At 44.0% G+C, this 21,430-nt stretch overlaps 1 protein-coding gene across 1 annotated transcript in view; it reads left to right on the top strand.

The window, feature by feature from the left end:
* The window catches only part of ATG4C (autophagy related 4C cysteine peptidase), a 39,837-nt gene extending 21,345 nt beyond the window's left edge, over positions 1–18,492 (top strand). The window contains exons 6-11 of the mRNA XM_077450567.1: positions 1,515–1,585; positions 4,034–4,155; positions 6,975–7,053; positions 7,767–7,843; positions 14,957–15,076; positions 17,952–18,492. Of these exons, the coding sequence (XP_077306693.1) occupies positions 1,515–1,585; positions 4,034–4,155; positions 6,975–7,053; positions 7,767–7,843; positions 14,957–15,076; positions 17,952–18,122 (640 nt within the window). The 3' untranslated portion in view covers positions 18,123–18,492. The remainder of the gene's footprint in view (positions 1–1,514; positions 1,586–4,033; positions 4,156–6,974; positions 7,054–7,766; positions 7,844–14,956; positions 15,077–17,951) is intronic.
* Positions 18,493–21,430: the final 2,938 nt, after the last annotated feature.

Here is a 21,430-nt window from a genome sequence, read left to right as displayed (position 1 = left end):
TAAACGCTATAACTTTTGCGCAAACCATTGCTTATTGCAATATTTGTTAAAAAAAATAATAAAAATTTTTTTTTCCAAGAATACATATCGGCCTAAACTGAGGAAGAAAAATGTTTTTAGATATTTTTGGGGGATATTTATTCTAGAAAAATGTAAAAATGCTTTTTTATTTTTTTACATTTTTTTTTACATTTTTTTACATTTTTTTTGTATATAACGCAAAAAAATAGTTTTGTTTGGGAGCCACGTCGCACGACCGTAATTGTCGGTTAAAGCGACGCAGTGCCGAATCGCAAAAAGTGCTCTGGTCAGGAAGGGGGTAAAATCTTCCAGGGCTAAAGCGGTTAATGAAGCTTGGCAGATGTCCTGTGTGTGTGTGTTCTCATACCTGCAATACCTCCAAAACAAAGAAGTTAAAGCCTCTCAAAAGCTGCAGGTGCTTCAAGCGGAGTGTTGTCATAGACTTCTATGGAAGCTTTAAAGCACCACTAAAGTGACATTGGGGTATAACATTTGAAGCAAAGCTTTGGCTTCCCTTCAAAAATTATACATGTCGCTTCAGTGGTGGTTCAAAGTGTCTCCAAAGCCTCCGTATAAGTCTGACCAGGCTGGCTTGAAGCACCTGCAGCTTTTTGAGAGGCTTTAATTCAGCTTTAGCTTCACTTTGTTTTGAAGAAATTGCAGCCAAGCGTCATTAAAGCTTCAAAACAATCCCCACCGAAGCCTCAAAAAAACTGACTTTTTTTTAAAAACGGACACTTGCCTGTCCCAGGGTCCAGCGATGCGGGGGAACGAAGGATGAGTTTGGAAATTTTCTGCCAAACGATAATTTGGAAGGTTATTGTGTTTCCCATCTAAATTGTTTGCACTAGGTATATGTGAAAAAGCGAACAAAAAATTGATTAATTTAGGTCCATTGAACAATTTATCGGTCATGACATGACGGTACGATCGTTTTTGCTCTCACGGCTGAATGTTTTTCGAAAATGGGTTTGAACGGTTTTCTTTGCATAGTGTATGGCCAGTCTTGGTCCGTTGGGTTCAATATTGAGTCGGCCCGCCCGTTGCAGCTAGAACAGCTTCAACTCTTCTGGGAAGGCCGTCCACAAGGTTTAGGAGTGTGTCTATGGGAATGTTTGACCATTCTTCCAGAAGCGCATTTGTGAGGTCAGGCACGGATGTGGGCGAGAAGGCCTGGCTCACAGTCTCCACTCTAATTCATCCCATAGTTCTATCAGGTTGAGGTCAGGATTATGGTGTGGGTTTGACTTGGCCCCTTAGTTCCATAGGAGAAAAGGTCATAGGACGGATGTCATCCTTATGGCACTGCTCCTTGTCCAATCACAGGCTTGGGGCGGGTTTGAGACCAGGATAAAGGGCTTAACTGCAATGTCTTCTGCAGAGAAGTCTGAGTGTGGGACCAAGCTGTAATGTTCAGCGGGGGGGGGGGGGGTGGATCACAAGATGGACTGTACAAAGTTATCTGTTTTTTTTTTATTTTTTTTTTTCCCTAGAAAAGCAATTGAGGAGTCTGTAGACCCAGAGCTGCGAGGGATCACCATTTATGTTGCTCAGGACTGTACAAGTAAGTGATTCCCATAAAAAAACGTATCTGTTTGAATGGAAACTATAGTACTTTTGTATTTAGGTTGAACTGTGCCAGCACCTTGGCCCGTGGGGCGGGGGGGAGGCCGCGGCGGCACCTTGGCCCGTGGGGCGGGGGGGGGAGGCCGCGGCGGCACCTTGGCCCGTGGGGCGGGGGGGGGAGGCCGCGGCGGCACCTTGGCCCGTGGGGCGGGGGGGGAGGCCGCGGCGGCACCTTGGCCCGTGGGGCGGGGGGGGAGGCCGCGGCGGCACCTTGGCCCGTGGGGCGGGGGGGGGAGGCCGCGGCGGCACCTTGGCCCGCGGGGCGGGGGGGGGGAGGCCGCGGCGGCACCTTGGCCCGTGGGGCGGGGGGGGGAGGCCGCGGCGGCACCTTGGCCCGTGCGGCGGCACCTTGACCCGTGGGGCGGGGGGAGGCCGCGGCGGCACCTTGACCCGTGGGGCGGGGGGGAGGCCGCGGCGGCACCTTGGGGCGGGGGGGAGAGACCGCGGCGGCACCTTGACCCGTGGGGCGGGGGGGGGAGGCCGCGGCGGCACCTTGGCCCGTGGGGCGGGGGGGGGAGGCCGCGGCGGCACCTTGGCCCGTGGGGCGGGGGGGGGAGGCCGCGGCGGCACCTTGGCCCGTGGGGCGGGGGGGGAGGCCGCGGCGGCACCTTGGCCCGTGGGGCGGGGGGGGAGGCCGCGGCGGCACCTTGGCCCGTGGGGCGGGGGGGGAGGCCGCGGCGGCACCTTGGCCCGTGGGGCGGGGGGGGGAGGCCGCGGCGGCACCTTGGCCCGTGGGGCGGGGGGGGGAGGCCGCGGCGGCACCTTGGCCCGTGGGGCGGGGGGGGGAGGCCGCGGCGGCACCTTGGCTCGTGGGGCGGGGGGAGGCCGCGGCGGCGGCACCTTGGCCCGTGGGGTGGGTGGGGGAGGCCGCGGCGGCACCTTGGCCCGTGGGGTGGGTGGGGGAGGCCGCGGCGGCACCTTGGCCCGTGGGGTGGGGGGGGGGAGGCCGCGGCGGCACCTTGGCCCGCGGGGAGGGGTGGGAGGTTTTGAGGCTGCGCCGGCATGGCACCTTGGCCCATGGTAGGTGGGGGGGCAGCTGTGATGCGGGGGACGGGGCCAAGTTCTTAATTTAGCTGTCAATCTCTTGTCTGAACAAAATCCATCATTAACCCCCTCTCTTTCTGTCTATCTGTCACTGCCCACCTTTTACAGCTTTGGGTTTCTCTACCATCCAGCATTGTATAGAACACATTCCTGGCATCCGTTTTTTTAGATGTGCATGCTCCTTTCTGCTGATCATTGGGTGGGACAGACTTTAGCATTGATTACGAATCAAGCAACTGATCGGCAGATTGGATGGGGCAGACTTTTGCTGTGCAATCTGCTGATCAGTTGCTTGATTTGTAATCGAGTAATTGATCAGCAGGTTGCACAGCTGAAGTCTGCAGTACCCAGCAGGGATGAGCATGCATGTCTATAGACATGTGCAATTTGTTTAGTTCCAAATTTGGTTTTTTATTCAATTTTGACAAATTCGTTAATTCAGAGTTTTTCAAATTTTGGAAGTTCATAAATTGGAAATGACTAATAATATTAAATTATAGGTATTGGAATTTCCTTTCAAATTTAGTGAACGTAGCGAGTACGCATTTATCCGAAGTTACAAATTATCTGACATAACAAATGCCACATCTAAATGAATGGAACGTAATGATCTAATATAAAATGAATAATAGTAAAACCTTTTTATTATTAATTTGTTCCATTCCATTTGTTTAGATACGGCATTCGTTATTTCAGATCAATTTGTATTCGTTACGTTCACTAACAGCCAAATTTGAAAGGAAATTCCAATACCTGTAATTTTAATAGTTATTAGCCATTTCGAATTTTACTGTTTTTTTTATTTATTCCAGATTTTTGGATTTCCGGAAGTTCGAAAAAATGTTATTTCGAAGACATTTCAAATTTTCAAAATTCGGAAAGTTGAAAATTCGAATTTTCGCATTTCTGAAAACAAAACTGAATCCAACTAATGAATTTTATTTCACTTTTTCGAAAATTCTAATTTCTGAATTTTAGAATTTGAAAATTCGAATTTCCGAAAAAATAAAAACAAAGTGTTCGTTTAAAATATAAGACCATTTAAAATATAAACAAAAAGGAACAAATTATTATTTTTTTTTGTAAATTCAAATTTCAAAATTTTTCAATGACTGAATTTTAGAATTTTGAATTTTGAAATGTTCTAATTTCCAAAAAAGAAAATAATGAAAACAAACACATTTTTCGTCAGTGCCCATGTATAAAAACAAATACTGTGCGCGTACGTTCTGCATATAAAGCTTTTGAAAGATTGGAGGCGATGGTGATTGCAGGAGGTAGATTACAGCGATATGTAAGAGTTCATCTTCTCATGCAATGTTTGCCTGTTTAATGTGAACAGTTTACAGCGGAGACGTGTACGACCAGCAGAACGGCTCGGACTGTGAAAAATCCATCCTGATTCTGGTTCCTGTGAGGCTGGGCGGAGAGAGGACCAACATGGAGTACTTTGAGTTTGTAAAGGTGGGAGATGCAGCAACGATGGTTTTTTAGTAGTGACGGCCCTTGTATTCAATGTAACCGTGCACTGGGGTGTACTGATACCCCCCCCCCCCAAAAAAAAAATATATATATATATAAAAATTTCTTTCTGATTATGTGTCCTTCTACATATTTTTGGTAAAGAAAATCGCAATAAGTGTATATCGATTGGTTTGCGCAAAAGTTATAGCATCTACAAAATGGGGGATAGATTTATGGCATTTTTTCATCATTTTATTTTATCGGGCTGTGAAATTGCGGCGAACAGATTTCCCACTATTTTGGGACCATTGACATGTCTACAGCGATCAAAGCTAAAAATAGCCACTGATTACTGTGTAAATGTCACTGGCAGGGAAGGGGTTAAAGCGGAGGTCCACCCTAAAGTGGACCTTCCGCTCATTGGAACCCTCCCCCCCCCCCCCCTCCGGCGCCACAATTGGCACCTTTCAGGGGGGAGGGGGGTGCAGGTACCTGTACAGTACAGGTATCTGCACCCACTTCCGGGATCGCTCTCTACGCCCCTTTCCAAAAGTCCCCCGCTGCCTGCTGGGAAACACACAGATCCCAGAGACAGCCGGGTCCATCCTTATTGCGCAGCGCGACTGGCGCATGCGCAGTAGGGAACCGGGAAATGAAGCCGTAAAGGCTCCACTTCCTGATTCCCATACCCAAGATGGCGGCGGCAGCACCCGAGAGACGATCGAGAGATCGGCTTCGGGTGCCGACATCGCGGGCGCGCTGGACAGGTAAGTGTCACTATTTTAAAAGTCAGCAGCTGCAGTATTTGTAGCTGCTGGCTTTTAAAAAAAAAAAAAAACGCGGACTCCCTCTTTAAACACTAGGGGGGGCAATAAAGGGGTTAAATGTGTTCCCTCAGCATGTTCTAACTGCAGGGGGGGGTGGATGGGCTACCTAGGACATGACGGGGATCACCGCTCCCCGATGACAGGAAGTAGTAGATCCCTGTCATGTCAATGCCTTGTTTACATAGCGGGCCGACGGTGAACATAGAGTACACACGACCAGACTTTCCGGCAGACTAGATCTGATGGAATCATTCCGTCGGACAATCCGATCGTGTGTGGGCTAATCCGATCGTTTTTCTTTAAAAAATAAAAAATAAAAAAATCAGACGGACCTAGAAATATAACATGTTTCAAATCTTTCCGACGGACTCAATTCCTGTCAGGGAAAAACTTTTGTCTGTGTGCCGGTCCGACGGACCAAATACGACGCAAGGGCAGCTATTGGCTACTGGCTATTGAACTTCCTTTTCTAGTCCCGTCGTACGTCATCACGATAGAAACGAACGGACTTTAGTCCGTTTGTGGGTGGGCAAGTCCGTTCGGGAACTCGGTTGGGAAGACGTCGGACCTTTTCTGCCGGAATGGTCCGGTCGTTTGTACGCGGCATTACCGTTTAAGACCTATAACATGGGTGAGAACTAAATCGGTTTGGTTGTACATATCAATAAAAAAAGTATAGAAAAAAAATATTCTGTACAGTGGGATAAAGTCTACACACCTCTATTACAATGTCAGTTTTCTGTGATATAAAAAAAAAGAGACAGATAAATCGGTTCAGAACTTTTTCCACCTTTTTTTTTAATGTAACCCAATAAACTGTACAACAGATTGAAATATTTTAGCTGGAGGGAAATAAAAATAAACTAAAATTAATATGGTTGCCTAAGTGTGCAGAACCCCAACCACTTCCCGACTGGTGCACGCCGATATACATCGGCAGAATGGCACGGGTGGGCAAATGGGCGTACCCGTACATCCCTTCAAAGATGGCTAGCAGGTGCCGGTGGCCCTCGATCGTAACGGGGAAATGAATATGTAAACAAGGCCTTTTCCTGGTCTGCCTTGTGACCTGACTGGGATCTACTGCTCAGTCATCTGTCATGTTCTAGTGAGCCCACAGTTAGAACACACCCAGAGAACACAGTTAAAGCGGAGCTCCACCCAAAAATGGAACTTCTGCTTTAATCTTTTGCCCCCTTACCTGTCAATTTTTTTTTTGGGGGGGGGGGGGGAGTGGGGGCTTCGTAAGGTGGGGGACTTCCTGCTCCTCTTCCTCCTTTCACCCAGGGACCACCAAGGCGACTCCTCCTTAGGTGGCCCCTCTCTCTAGGCGATCTCCTGGGACACATGACAGGTCCCAGAAGATCACCTGCCCACTCCGGGAGCACAGCACGATGTGCGCGCGTGCATGCTCGGCCGTGAAGCCGTAAGCTGTCACGGCCGGGTGCCCAGAGTGGCAATGGAGGCGGCCTAATCTCGGTTCGTTACCTGTATAGAAGACACCTTGGAGCCAGAAATCTTGCTGATTGAAAAGTGATCAAATATTTATTTCACTCTTTAAAATGCAAAGCAATTTTATACCTTTTTTGAAATGCGTTTTTCCTAGATATTTTTGTCCTGCCTCGCTGTTGAAATAAACTGACCAATAAAATTATAGACTGATCATTTCTTTGTCAGTGGGCAAACGTACAAAATCAGCAGGGGATCAAATAAAATTTATTTTTATTTTTTCCCCCTCGCTGTAGGTCATATTAAGGGTGGAAAAAGTTCTGAAATGGTTTCTTTGTCTCATTTTTTTTCTTTTCTTTTTGCATCACAGAAACCTGACATTTTAACAGGGGTGTATAGATGTTGTTTGTTTTATTCCCCTTTTTTTTTTTTATATCCACTGTATTTAATAGAATTTAAATATTTATATAGTTTGTGAAATAAAAAAATATATTAATTTTATATTGATCATATATGAAAAAAAAAAAATTTTTTTCTATCCAGGGTATTCTAAGCCTTGAATACTGCATAGGAATAATTGGTGGGCGGCCAAAACAGTCCTATTACTTTGTAGGATTTCAAGGTGGGTGCATTTGTGTTTCTGTTGAATATGTGTAATGCTATTCCTCTACCTCCCACGCCCTAAAAAACAAAAAACAAAAAAAAAAACTCTAGTACATAAATGACCATTCCCGCACGGAATAATTACCATAGCGCTGAATGTCCGCTATTAATTCATCAGCACCTACTAAGGTCCACTCATTTGTCATTGGGCCTCCATTGTAATTGGTTTTTCCCCCGCAAAGCTCCCGTTTTTTAATTCCTCTCGCTGCATAAACAAGGCATATTTTAAACTGCGACTAATGAAAGTTTAAGAGCCTTCCTCTGCTTCCTTTGGCAGATTTTTATTTACATATTTACATTCGTGCCGTTTTTTAAGCCGGGCAAGTTGACGTTGGGATGACAAGCAATATGTCCTGCTTGTCGGAGCCTCTCCGCCGCTCCATTTTTCACCGCGATATAATTGTGTGTTTGTGAAAGTAATTTCATCACCAAAAATTAAGTGACAGACTCATCGCCGCACAGAAAAAACCTGCTTATACAAGCATATTGATGAGTCGAGAGTTAATCTGTCCCACGTATTAAAAAAAAAAAAAACCCGTCAGCCGCCGGCGTGGCATTGGCAAAGAGGGCATTGTCTGCCGGCTTTTCTTCTCTGTATAGAAAATTGAATTGCGAGGCGGCCCGATAATGGAGTGTATTTTGAATTACTTGTCTTTTGTTTTGTCCTTGCAGATGACAGTTTGATATACATGGATCCTCATTACTGCCAATCTTTTGTAGATGTCAGCAAAAAGGATTTCCCTCTCGAGGTGAGGCCGCCGTGGCGGTGGGTTGGCACTGATTGTTCAGACTCTTTGATTTACACGCTAATTATGAGCTGAAATTATGCAATGTTCTTTATGCATCTTAGTAAGAATCTCCATTTTATAGAGAATGTTGGAAGATGAAAAAAAAATGGTCGTTGCCGCCGGGGGCCGAATTTGGGCTTGGTGTGGCCATGTTGGTCCAAGAGCTTTTGGCTCCCAAGATGTTTGTTGGGTTTTGGGGGGGGGGGGGTGTAATAGGGAAATTGTACAATTTTGGGTATTTAATTTAGTGCTGCAGTGAGGTTAAAGGAGAACTAAAGGCAAAACCATTTGGTTTTTTCTTTTTTGGATCAATTATTTATTTATTTTTTTGCATCTATGTTCCGTTAGAGAGATTACTCTTCACTTCCTGTCCCATAGCCAAAACGGGAAACGACAAAATCTCTCCACAGTTGGGCAATCCTTGGTTATCACCAGAACTAGTCTCCCCTTTAGAAGACTTTCCCTATGTTCCTGTTCTGTTGACAAGCCAAAATTTGGGGTGTGTATGTAGATAGACCGGCCACTATATTGGGTACACCTTGCTTGTACCACGTTGGACCCCCTTTTACCTTCAGAACTGCCTTCATTCTTGGTGGCAGAGATACAACAAGGTATTGGAAACCTTTCTCACACAGTTGCTGCAGATTTGTCGGCTGCATATGCATGATGGTAATCTGCCATTCCACCACATCCCAAAGGTGCTCTATTGGATGAGATGTGGTGAGTGTGGAGACCATTGGAGGACAGGGACCTCATTGTCCAGTGGTGAGATGATTGGAGCTTTGTGACATGGAGCATTATCCTGCTGGAAGGAGCCATCAGAAGATGGGGACACTGTAGTCATAAAGGGATGGACATGGTCAGCAACAATACTCAGGTAGGCCGTGGTGTTTAAACGATGCTCAATTGGTACTAAGGGGCCCAAAGTGTGCCAAAGAAATATTCCCCCCCCCCCCCACACCATTACACCCCCACCACCAGGCTGAACCAGTGATACAAGGTGGGAGGGATCCATGCTTTTGTTGTTTACGCCAAATTCTGACCCGACCATCTGAATGTCGCAGCTGAAATCCAGACTCATCTGACCAGGCAACGTTTTTCCAATCTTCTATTGTCCAATTGTGGTGATCCTGTGCCAATTGTAGCCTCAATTTCCTGGAGTGGCAACTGGTGTGGTCTTCTGATGCTGTAGCCCATCTGCTTCACGGTTGGATGTGGGGTTTGTTCAGAGATGGTATTCTACATACCTTGGTTGTAATGAGTGGTTATTTGAGTCACTGTTGCCTTTCTATCATCTATCGTCTGCCCATTCTTCTTTGACCTCTGACATCAACAAGGCCTTTTCCTCCATGCAACTGCCGCTCACTGGATATTTTTATTTTCCCCACCATTCTCTGTAAACCCGAGAGATGGTTGTATGTGAAAATCCCAGTAGACCAGCAGTTTTTGAAATGCTCAGACCATCCCGTCTGGCACCAACAACCATGCCACGTTCAAGGTCACTTATATCACCTTTCTTCCCCATTCTGATGCTCGGTTTGAACTTTAGCAAGTCATCTTCCCCATGTCTAGATGCCTAAATGCATTGAGTTGCTGTCATGTGATTGGCTGATTAGTTGGCTGTTTTACCAAGCAATTGAACAGGTGTACCTAATAAAGTGGTGAGTGTATGTATGCACATTTATAAAGCTGTCAATCTGAGACATTCTAAGACTTTAATGGGGGGGGGGGGGGGGATGAGAAACACTGCACACTACTAAAGCCCCGTACACACGAGCGGACTTTTCGTCATCCAAACTCCGACGGACTGAGTCCGGCGGACTATCCGATCGTGTGTGGGCTGCAACGGACTTTAGCTTCGCTAAAGTCTGACGGACTTTAGAAATGAAGCATGCTTCCAAATTTTCCCGACGGAACTCCGCCGGACCCGGTCCCCTTCGAAAAGTTCGCTCGTGTGTGTGCTACTCCGACGGACTAAAACCGACGCTAGGGCAGCTATTGGCTACTGTCTATGAACTTCCTACGTCGAATCCCGTCGTACGTCATCACGTTCGACTCCGTCGGAGTTTGGTGTGATGGTGTGTGTCCAAGTCCGTTCGGTCGAAAAGTCCGCCAGAACTCCGTCGGAACTCCAGCGGAACTCCGGCGGAACTCCTTTGGAGGTCTGTCAGACTTAATCCCTCTCGTGTGTACGGGGCATAACTCATCAGGTGGAGAGGAATGTATATTAAAGGGCCTTGATTTTCCAAGCCACACCCCTAATGCATTTCTTCACTCTGCCCTACCAGGGCTTTATTATAGACCTCTATGATTTTAAGTCCCAGCAACATTGGCCTTAGAAAAGAATGAATAAAAATTAGGCTCCATTGATACAGGCACTGGCACCTGTACTGCGTGAATGAGACATTAAGCCTGGTACACACTAAAAGATTTTTATTTTTTTTCATTAAACTTGGCAGGCCGAACAAAGAAACAAACAGAGATCGGCGTACTAACACGAGTGATGTTAGTGTAGGGATCTCCCTCACTGTGCCTTGGTGTTCTGATAGGGGGACTTGTGTTTTTTCATTTGACCGACTTCTGTAGAACAGACCGCTGTACTGAAAGTTGACCGGTTCCTGCTTAAATGGGCGTTTTTAAAGCCCCTGAATACAAGACTTTTTTGCGCCTGTATCTGCCCCAAGCTGCCTGCATGCAGTCTATGGAAGCAAATGCAAATGCAGCAGTTGTGTGCACACAGCTACATGTCACAATTTTGCAGACTTGCTGGAGCGAATCCCGTCTGTCCTGAACACGGGTGTTGTGGGCTGTGGCCTCGCTCCTGCCAAATATCAACAAATGGCTGTCCATGCAGCTGCTGCACCTGCATTAGCTTCCATAGGCTGCCTGCATGAAGCTCGGATTGGATGCATGCCCAAATTCAAAGGCCTCATTCATGCAGTACCAGTGCCATCGGCCATCGGAATGAGATAATCCCTTGAAACTTTTTTTTTTTTTTTTTTTTTTTATGTAGTGGTCCACGAATGTTAACCCTTTCCTGCCTGCACGTACCACCCTTTAAACAGTTCTGAACATCTGTGAGGGTGAGAAGCATTGGTTATGTGACCATTGTCACAGTGGTCACATAATTGGAAGCCGGTCCCGCCGGCTACCACTATTTTAGTCTAGTCCGAGAGCTGTTTGACAGCTTGGTTTTTGTGATGGGAACGTGCTCTCGACACAAACATCGGCCACCCAGCACCACAGTGAAATGTGTAGGCATTTAAAGGCCACCCTTTTTTCCGCTGCACTTGTTAGGTGGTCATAAAGGTGTTAATAAAGCCCTTTAAATCTTGGCCCCTTTGGCCCCTTCTCCTCCCAGCCACTTGACCCCTTTCAATCTTAGCTTCTTGGACCCATCCTCTCCCCATCCCCATTCTCTTTGGCACCTCCCCATCCTTCTTGGACCCATCCTCTCCCCATCCTTCTTGGACCCATCCTCTCCCCATCCTTCTTGGACCCATCCTCTCCCCATCCTTCTTGGACCCATCCTCTCCCCATCTCCATTCGCTTTGCACCCATCCTCTTCCCATCTCCATTCGCTTTGGACCCTTCCTCTTCACATCTCCATTCGCTTTGGACCCTTCCTCTTCCCATCTCCATTCGCTTTGGACCCTTCCTCTTCCCATCTCCATTCGCTTTGGACCCTTCCTCTTCCCATCTCCATTCGCTTTGGCCCCTTCCTCTTCCCAGCTCCATTCGCTTTGGCCCTTCCTCTCCCCATCTCCATTCGCTTTGCACCCATCCTCTTCCCATCTCCATTCGCTTTGGCCCCTTCCTCTTCCCAGCTCCATTCGCTTTGGCCCCTTTAGAAGAAAAGTGTGGGCTTTTTTTAATTTATTTTTTTCTGTAGAATCATACTTGCCTAGGTGGATGCTAAATCTGTCCCCCGCCAGCTCTAACACTGATAACCAAGCGATCAAACACCGATCGTTTGGGTCTCAGGACTCCCTAAGCAGAGAGCTGGCGCAGGGGGCAGGAGCGGCCAACTCAGGCTTTCAGCGACTTGCGGAGAGGATGAACCGGGTGCCGGTCCAGGCATGTGGGTGGATCCTGACGCGCCATGATCTTGCCTGGACCGGCTCTGTGACATCAGCCGACAGCGGTCCTCAGTCTGCTGAAAACCGGTCACGGGAATTCAAACAAACTGCACTCCTGTGATCCACAGGTGGAGTACAGCTAAACAAGCTTTAGCTGTACTTCTCCTTTTAAATCTTGGCCCCTTTATCCTCCCATCCTTTGGCCCCCTTTAAATCTTGGCCCCTTTAATTTTATACATCCGAGCTGGTACTTTCCATAAACCTTGGCGCTCCGATTCTAGGCTCATCAAAACGATCCCTGACATTGACGGATTGAACCCAGCGGAGTCGTGTACGTTTCACTACAGCTCTGAGTCTACGCACTTAGATTTGCAAATCTAATTAGGTAAAATCACACACATTATCCCATTTAAACATTGCTTTCCAGACGATATTATGCCGGGTAAGGAGTTTAAATGAAATTATTTTCTTTAATCTGCGGGAGGGTGTGGCGGAGTCGAGGCATTTTGTCTCAGACAACACTTTGAAATATGACTTGCACGAGAATGTCTAAAACAGACGCCAAATGCGAGCATTAGACAAAATAAACCATTTCCAGGATTTACGGGGGGGGGGGGGTTAGCGCCTGTTGGCTTTTTCCAACAGCGGAAAGTAAAAGATTGAACAGTGTCATTTTTTTTAAATATTGCAGCTTACCAGTCCTTGGTTTAGGTTGGTCCCATGCAAGTGAGACTGCTCATGTTTCTGCACATTGCCATGCGTCATGTGTAGGGACCGCTCAGTTCAATGTGCTGCCCTATGTGCGAGGAATGGGGGGGGGGGGGGGGACACTTTTTCCAAAATTGGGCTGCACCGAATCGTATTGCTGTCTCACCATTTAGGCTATGCAGGCTTTGAGCTGAGGATGTTAATCACAGATCATTCCCAAAACATGGAGAAAGTAGTCAAGTTCCTTGTTTAAAGTGACAGCCACAACCTCCATAATGCTCTGTTTTAAATTCCCCAAACCGGAGCTGAATATTGCAATTCAATTTAACAATGTTTCTTGAACCTTCCTAAAAGCTTTGCAATGCATGGTAAAAGCTTGATGTAGTCACTACTGTTCTACAAGCTGAACCTCAGGTTGACTATAAACCGGCAACCCCCAACTTGTTGGTGAGGAGTTGTGTGGATGGGCCTATAGACATACAAACCTGCCCTTCTCACCAATAAAGGGTTGAAGGTTCGCTCTGTAGGGCTCCTAATGTTGGATAATCACTTTTTTCAGTTGGGCCAGGTTCACACACAAGCCTAGCATTAGAAAGTGTGTATTTCTAGGACCCCAATACACATTGGGGACCTCCTATGATTAACCCCATGTGCAGGTGAAAGGTGTTGGAGGGAATGGCTTGGGAGAAGGTGTAGCAGAAGCCTGTCTGATGTATTTGGAACATGGCGGCTTCCCGGTGTACACTTGCAATTTTTTTTTATCTCTTTACAAGTGCCCGTTTTGCCTGATGCTATAAAAGTCCGCACCAGGCGGTGTTTGGAATCTCTGAGTTGAACATGGCAGGGCTCTGAGCGGCGCTTATTTTTTTTTTTTTTTTTTCTTTTTTTCTTAGTAATGCCCAAACTTGCTGGCAATTCCAGACCGTCAAAATGACAGCCGGGCGTTGCTGTGTAAAGTGGGTACAGAAGCTGGTGCTGTCAAACCTCGGTCAGTGGTTATAAACATTGTTCATATGTGCCATGGATACAAAGTAACATTGTTGTGTTTTTTATTTATTTTTATTTTTTTATTTTTATTTTTTTTGTTTCATTCAGCTGTTAATCAAGGCAGGGGTCTCCAAACTTTTCACTGTGAGGGCCACATTTATAAAATATAAAAATTCAATCAACAAATAATAAAGTTTATTGGTTTGTATTTTATAAATATTTGTGTGGCAAAATAAATCTGTTTTTTAGAAATGAAATTCTTTTATAAATAAATGATTCTTTATAAATGTATTTTAGAAATCAATCGTATCAGAGTTCCCCATCAGAAGCACACCAACTGATCTGAATCCTCAGTCTGCACAGAGTCTGAGGATACACCACTAACTCCACCTGCGGGCTGAATAGAGTCTTGTATTGGGTTGGACTAGTTTGTAGGCCTCTGATCAAAGGCATGAAGTTTGATCCATGTATCATGTCATTTAAAGCTACCCGACAAGTTAAAACCTCCTCCTTTTTTATTTTATTTTATTTTGTTATATTTGTTCATATTTAACTCTTGTTCCCCCAGTGTTAATTTCAGTGACTAAATTTACACTAGGGATGCACCAATGCCTTTTTTTTTTTTTTTTTTTGAGTACAATACCTTTTTTATTTTTATTTTTTAAGTACTTGCCAATACCAACACCTACTGCAACTGTTTTGACATTTCAGCTGTCAGCAATGGTACAAAGCATTGGAAAGTTATTTACAAATGGGAATTTTATGGCTTTTTTTTTTTTTTTTGTCATTTTTGTTTTTTGGTTTTGTTTTGTTGGTTTTGTGTTTTTTGTTTTTTGCTTTTTTGTTTTTATTTTTTCCCAATGTGAATATGTTAAAAGTGTAAAAATATTAATGAACAAAGCAAACAAAGTCTTTTTTTAATTATTAATAGTTTATAAAATATAAGTGTACCAAAAAATAGGCGCAAAGTAATTGAATGGAGAATAGGGTGTTAATTAATGCTGATTAGCGTAAGTAAATTAATTTAGGGTTAATAAGGGGTTAAACAGAGGAACATTAAAATATATATATATATATATATATATATATATATATATATATATATATATAATATATATATATATATATATAATTAGTGTGTGTAAGAGTTCCACTTTAACGCAATCCTTTTAAAATCTTGCCGGACGGCCTGACTTCTATTCACACTGCTGTAAGTTTTGTGTGTGATCCTCAAATCTTTGGTTGTAATTTTGACGTTTCATCTTTGTGTGTGTGTGTTTTTTTTTTTTTTCTCTTGTAGTCATTCCACTGCCCCTCACCAAAGAAAATGCCATTCCGAAAAATGGATCCGAGTTGCACAATTGGATTTTTTTGCAAAAACACTCAGGACTTTAAGAAGGTTGAGGAGGAGCTCACAAAGGTACAGGAAGTGAAGTAAAGTGTGTGTCTAGCACCTCTTCCCCCCCCCCCCCCCCCCCGCCAGTGCATATTTTTAGCACTGGTCACTGTACTGACACTATCACTGTATTGGTCACTGGCCCCCCAAAAAAAGTGTCACTTTGGTGTCCTATTTGTCCGCCGCAATGTCGCAGTCCTGCTATAAGTGGCTGATGGGCGCCATTATTAGTAAAAAAAAAAAAATTAATCTGTAAATCTACCCCCTATTTGGTAGACGCGATAACTTTTGTGTAAACCAATCAATATACGTTTGGGATTTTTTTGGTTTTACCAAAAATATGTAGCAGAATACATATTGGCCTAAATTGATGTATGTTTGTGTTTTTACTTTTACTTCTAAAATCAATTTTTTTTTTCTTTAAAAATTGTCAGGGTTTTTTTGTTTATAGTGCAAAAAATAAAAAACACAGGGGTGATCAAATACCATCAAGAGAGCTCTATTTGTAGGGGGGGGGGGGGGAAGAATTACATTTTATTTGGGTACAGCGCCGCACAACTGCGCAGTTAAAGTAACTGTATTGCTGTATTGCAAAAAATGGCCTGGTTACGAAGGGGGGGGGTTAAACTTTCCAGAGCTGAAGTTGTTAAAGAAAGTTGCTTGCTCAGCGATGGATTGAATTGCATGTCACTGTTCCCTAATCTAAACCCCAAGCAAAGTTTTGGATTGATGCACGTTTAAGGTGTCTATGAAGAAGCAGTGGAGTTTAAGTGGCCTCCTAGGGATTCAGAAGGGGTTGTGTGTTTTTTTTTTTTTTTTTTTTTTTTTTGTTTACCTATCCTGGACCTGTTCTTGTGTTCAAAAACTGCCCATCTGTATACTCCATTTTACATTCTTGTTTTTTTTTTTTTTGTTTGTTTTTTTACAAACTGTAAAAAAAAGTGGAATAAAAAGTTCAAAGCGACTTTACCCAAATCGTACCCAAAAAAAGCTCAGATACCAGTAAATAAAAAATCTTTATGTAAAAATCTTAAATACTGAGCAAAAAAAATAAAAAATCGTTAGAGATTTATTTTGCTTGGTTGATAAGTGGACTGAAATGTGGCAGCTATGGGTTACTGCCATGTGCAGTCAGCCGCTGTTTCTCCTTTAAAGGTGTGCGTTTTTTTTTTTTTTTTTTTTTTTGTTTTTTTGGGGGGCAGGTTTGTTTAGCTGCTAGAAGTTTAATTTTTAAACTTGGATTTTTACTTCCAGTAGGTGGCGCCATTGAATTGGTGAATTCTTACCCACTGTACAATGTGTGTACACTGTAGAGTAAATTCCCCCACCCCCCTTATCAATACAATGGAAGATATTTCCGTTTCCATACCCTAATCTTGTATAGATTATGATGTGGATGGAAGTGTTTGGACAAATTCCAGAATAATGTCGGGATTACAGTTGTGGTAATGAAATTAGAGGTAAAATATAGTTGATGTTATAGCAGTCTAAAGCAGATTTTCTTGCATTTGCCTTATTTATTGTGGGTTGTTGCTATGGCTTGTATAAGTAAGGCTTGTAAGGCTCGGTTCACATATATATGAAAATTGATTGCGTTTTGAACCGCATCTGATTCTGCATGACAGGTGAAGCCTAGTTTTCCATTGAAGCGGTTTTAGATGTCTGCGGTTCACCCGTAGTGCGAATTTGAAGAGTCCTGTGCATTTTTTTCTTAGCGCTGCCGTTCAGCTGTGAATTCCAGGCACATGGCCTTATATGGGAATGCTTCTGAATGATGGGGACAAGGGCCTCTTTCCCACAACCATGGCTGGTGGCTATGGGGGGGGGGGGTCTACGGGTGGGGGCTTATCAGAATCTGGAAGCTCCCTTTGAAAAGGGGGAGCCCCCAGATCCTGCCCCTCCCAATCTGAATGAGTATGGGGTACATTGTAGCCCTACTCATTCACCAAAACAGTGTTAAAAAACAAAAAAAAAAAACACTATTCACAAGTCCTTTATTTAAATAAACAAAAATTACGCCCCCCTGAAGTAAATCCCTCGTCAATCGCGATGAATGCTGCCACTGACCCAAAAAAAGAAAAAAAAAAATTTGGTTCGTTACCCGACTCCGCCTGCCGCTGTCTGACAGATCCACGGCCTCCTGGCGTTGAACAGCTTTTTTACGGGTCGGCTGCAGCAATCGTGACTGTCTTTACTTCAGGGAGATTATTTAAAAAAAACAAAAAACAAACAAACAAAGGACTGCCTGTTTATATTTTTAACACTTTTTGGTAAATGAGTAGGGAGGGGGATACATTGTTCCCCATACTTATTCACATGGGTTACCAGATTTCGATAAGCCCCCTCCCCCCTGCTCGCAGACCCCCACAACCGCCAGCCAAGGTTGTGGGGAAGAGGCCCTTGTCCTCATCAACATGGAGACGAGGTGCTGTTGAGCCTGGTAGGGTTCAAAGGGGGGCACTCTCACGTCTGTCCCCTCCACCTTTCCAGTCTGCTTTCTCGTGATATGGGTCTGGTATAGATAGAATTTTCGGAGTGTACCACCAACCTAGCACACAATGTTTTAGGTCCCGTTTAGATATCTCCATTTTGGTAATGTGCATTGTTGTGCCCTTCCATTTGAATGGCACCTCAATGCATTAAGGCAAGGGCAGGCAACCTCGGCACTCAAAACTACAAATGGTATCTGTAGTTTTACAATTGGGAGGGCCAAGGTTGCCTATCCTTGCCGTAACGCAACGCACAGGTGTTTTGGGCGCTTATTACTTTCAATGTGCTCCTAACGCAATGAATATAAACACTGAAAATGTAAATGGGGGCCCTTAGTGGTTTTTGTTTAACTTTTCCATCACGCAGTACTTAGGACATGTCTCTCCTTTTTTTTTTTTCCTTCTTTCAGGTTCTAAATTCTTCCAGCAAACAGAACTATCCATTATTTACCTTTGTCAATGGACACGCTCAAGACTTTGATTTCGCTTGCTCGCCGCTGTTCGAGCAGTCTGACCTTTTCATGGAGGAGGACAAGACGAGATTAAATAGCTACAGTGCAGAGGAGTTTGTCTTGCTGTAAAAGTTTTCCTCATTCCTGGCGGTCCTCTATAGTCTGTCCAACTGCAAATCCTACAACACTAGACTGTTATTATTCATTGTTTTTTTTTTTTGTTTGTTTGTTTTTACAATCTGTTTTTTAAATTAAAATTTTAATGTTTTTAGACCTCTTTAAAAAAAAAAAAAATCACTATTTTAAGAAAGCAGATCTTTGGAAGGTGGTTACACCAGAGTTTGTGCTTTTTGGAAGGCTCATGTGAGCTTTGAGTTTTTGTATCTAAAATAGTGAAAGTTAAAGCTTCATCATTGTACATTTTTGACATATTTTGTGATATTTGAAATTCAGGTTTGATGGCTACAGAAGAATAAATCACAAGGTGGATTTAGAGGTTTATGATTTCTATGTATTTTTAAATTCAATATGAAAATTCATATTCTTCTGGGGGATGAGTTGCTGCCCTGTTTTTGGGGGGCAGCGCAACAAAGCGAATAGTCAGTCCCATTCAGCTGGACTTGTCCTGTAATGTTGAAGACACATCTTGGCTCATCCAAGCCTCTTCAGTTGAGTGTTGGAAACATTCCCGCACCAGTTTCAGGTTAAACACCCCAATACAGCATTCCTGTGAATGTTTGCGTCAGTCCAGGTCATGGTGTATCTGGTAGTAGTCAGTCACATTCAACTGGACTTTTTCTGTGATGTTGAAGACCTTCCATAGCTCATCCAAGCCACTTCAGTTCCAATGAGTTTCAGAAATGTTCCCTCACCAGTTTCACGGTATACACCAAAATCTCCGTCAATATGTCTGAAGGTTCTCATCCATCCAGGTCATAGTAAAATCTAGTAGTAGGCCACATTCAACTGGACTATTTCTGTAATGTTGATGTTTTGATTCTAACCGGTGTTGGGAACATTCCTGCTTTAGCTTAAGGGTATATACACCCTGGTATGATTGCCAATATATCTATGAAGGTTCTCATCCATCCAGGTCACGGTATATCTAGTAGTAGACCACATTCAACTGGACTATTTCTGTAATGTTGATGTTTTGAAGCTTGTTCAAGCCACTTCGATTCTAACCGGTGTCCGGAACATTCCCGCTTTAGCCTCAGGGTATATACACCCCGGTATGATTGCCAATATATCTGTGAAGGTTCTCATCCATCCAGGTCATGGTATATCTAGTAGTAGGCCACATTCAACTGGACTATTTCTGTAATGTTGATGTTTTGAAGCTTGTTCAAGCCACTTCGATTCTAACCGGTGTCGGGAACATTCCCGCTTTAGCTTCAGGGTATATACACCCCGGTATGATTGCCCATATATGTCTGTGAAGTTTCTTATCCATCCAGGTCACGGTATATCTACAGAAATAGTCCAGTTGAATGTGGCCTACTACTAGATACTACATGACCTGGATGGATAAGAAACTTCACAGATATATTGGCAATCATACCGGGGTGTATATACCCTGAAGCTAAAGCAGGAATGTTCCCAACACCGGTTAGATTCAAAGTGGCTTGAACAAGCTTCAAAACATCAACATTACAGAAATCGTCCAGTTGAATGTGGCCTACTACTAATGTTGAGGTTTTGAAGCTTGTTCAAGCCACTTTGATTCTAACCGGTGTCGGGAACATTCCCGCTTTAGCTTTAGGGTATATACACCCCGGTATGATTGCCAATATATCTGTGAAGGTTCTCCTCTATCCAGGTCATGGTGTATCTAGTAGTGGTCCCCTTAAACTGGACTTTTTAGCTCATCCAAGCTACTTCTTAAATTCCACAGAGTTTCAGCAACGTACCTTCACCAGTTTCAGGATATACACCCCCAATATGATTGTCAATATGTCTGAAGGTTTCATATATGCAGGTCAAGATGTATTTTTATGAGTAGTTGGTCACATAAACTGCACTTGTTTAACCACTTGCCGATCTGCTCACAGTAATTGCACTGCAACTGGGTAGCAGGTGCATGCCCAGTGATGTACCAGTATATCGCTGTGCACACTCAGGGAGACATTGGTGCAATCCCGTGATACAGTGGATCAGTGTTCGGGAGACAACCGCTGTGAGCAGGCATGGTCTCATATGATCGCTACGATTCATCATACTGTATGATTACAATGTAAACAAAATGGTTATGAATGGCTTCCATTCATGACTGTTTTGCTTACTATTGCGATGCTGTGATTGGCCCACAGCTATCACATGGTACCTGGGCCAAATGCAACACCCTGTACCATGTGATTAGCAGTAGCCAATCGCAGATCACAAGCTGTTATTAATTAAAAGATGTGTGACAGCTAAAACTTTTGCTTATAATAGTAATCATCACTGTTATAAGCAATAATAGTGTAAAAGTTTTTAAAAAAAATCTCTGATCAGTAAACTGACGGGATGTATATAAAATAAACCTTGAAATGTTTTTTCTTTTTTTTTTTTTATACATACGGTCAGCAGTCAGTATCCCTGATCAGCACCACACCAGTCATATAACGCTGTAAAGTATTGGTGACGGTATGTGGAGGGGAAATAAAATTGAAGTTTTATTTTTTTTCAATTCATTTTACTAACATTTTGTAACAGTTTACAACTTCAAAAAACTTGCCATGCTTTTTACGAAGTACCACAGTATACTTTCCAAAAAGTGATAATTTGGGGAGTCTTTTCATTTTAGGGCCTCAAGAAATGAGACGGGCCATCAGTAAATCGTGTGTATGTGTATGAGGTGGAGATATCTCTATCGTAGTTTGTAGACACTATACCTTTCCTACAAACCAATTAACATACATATTTATTTTTTAACCAAAAGCCTGTAGCAGAATACATTTCGGCCAAAATTTATGAAGAATTTTTGCCATCTTATTTTTTGTTTAACCACTTGCCTACATGGCACTTGCTGCCCAGGCCATTTTCCAGCCTTCAGAGCTGTCGCACTTTGAATGACAATTGCGCGGTCGTGCTACACTGTACCCAGATGAATTTCTTTTCATTTTCTTCACACAAATAGAGCTTTCTTTTGGTGGTATTTAATCACTGCTGGGGTGTTTTTTTTTTTTTTAGTAAACAAGTTTTTGGCACTGGTGTCGCTATTGTAATCGGGGCACTGATGATCAGTGCCCTGCTTACATGTGTAGACGTTTCCTGCGAGGAGCGCTGATTACCTGCATCTTTAACCATGTGATCGGCTGTGTCCAATCACAGCCGGTCACATGTAAAGAGCCGAGCTGTGTCCTAGCACCATGGCACACCTGCGTGAGAGCGGCTGTTCTGGGATGCAGTTATATGGCATTGGCTCAGAATGAGAGCTGCCCCACCTTGCTGTAAAT

The sequence above is a fragment of the Lithobates pipiens genome, unplaced genomic scaffold, assembly GCF_037356315.1.
Source record: "Lithobates pipiens isolate NorthernLeopardFrog02 unplaced genomic scaffold, aLitPip1_a1.2 Scaffold_23, whole genome shotgun sequence".
NCBI classification, from domain to species: domain Eukaryota; kingdom Metazoa; phylum Chordata; class Amphibia; order Anura; family Ranidae; genus Lithobates; species Lithobates pipiens.
This window is presented reverse-complemented; position numbering and strand designations above follow the sequence as displayed.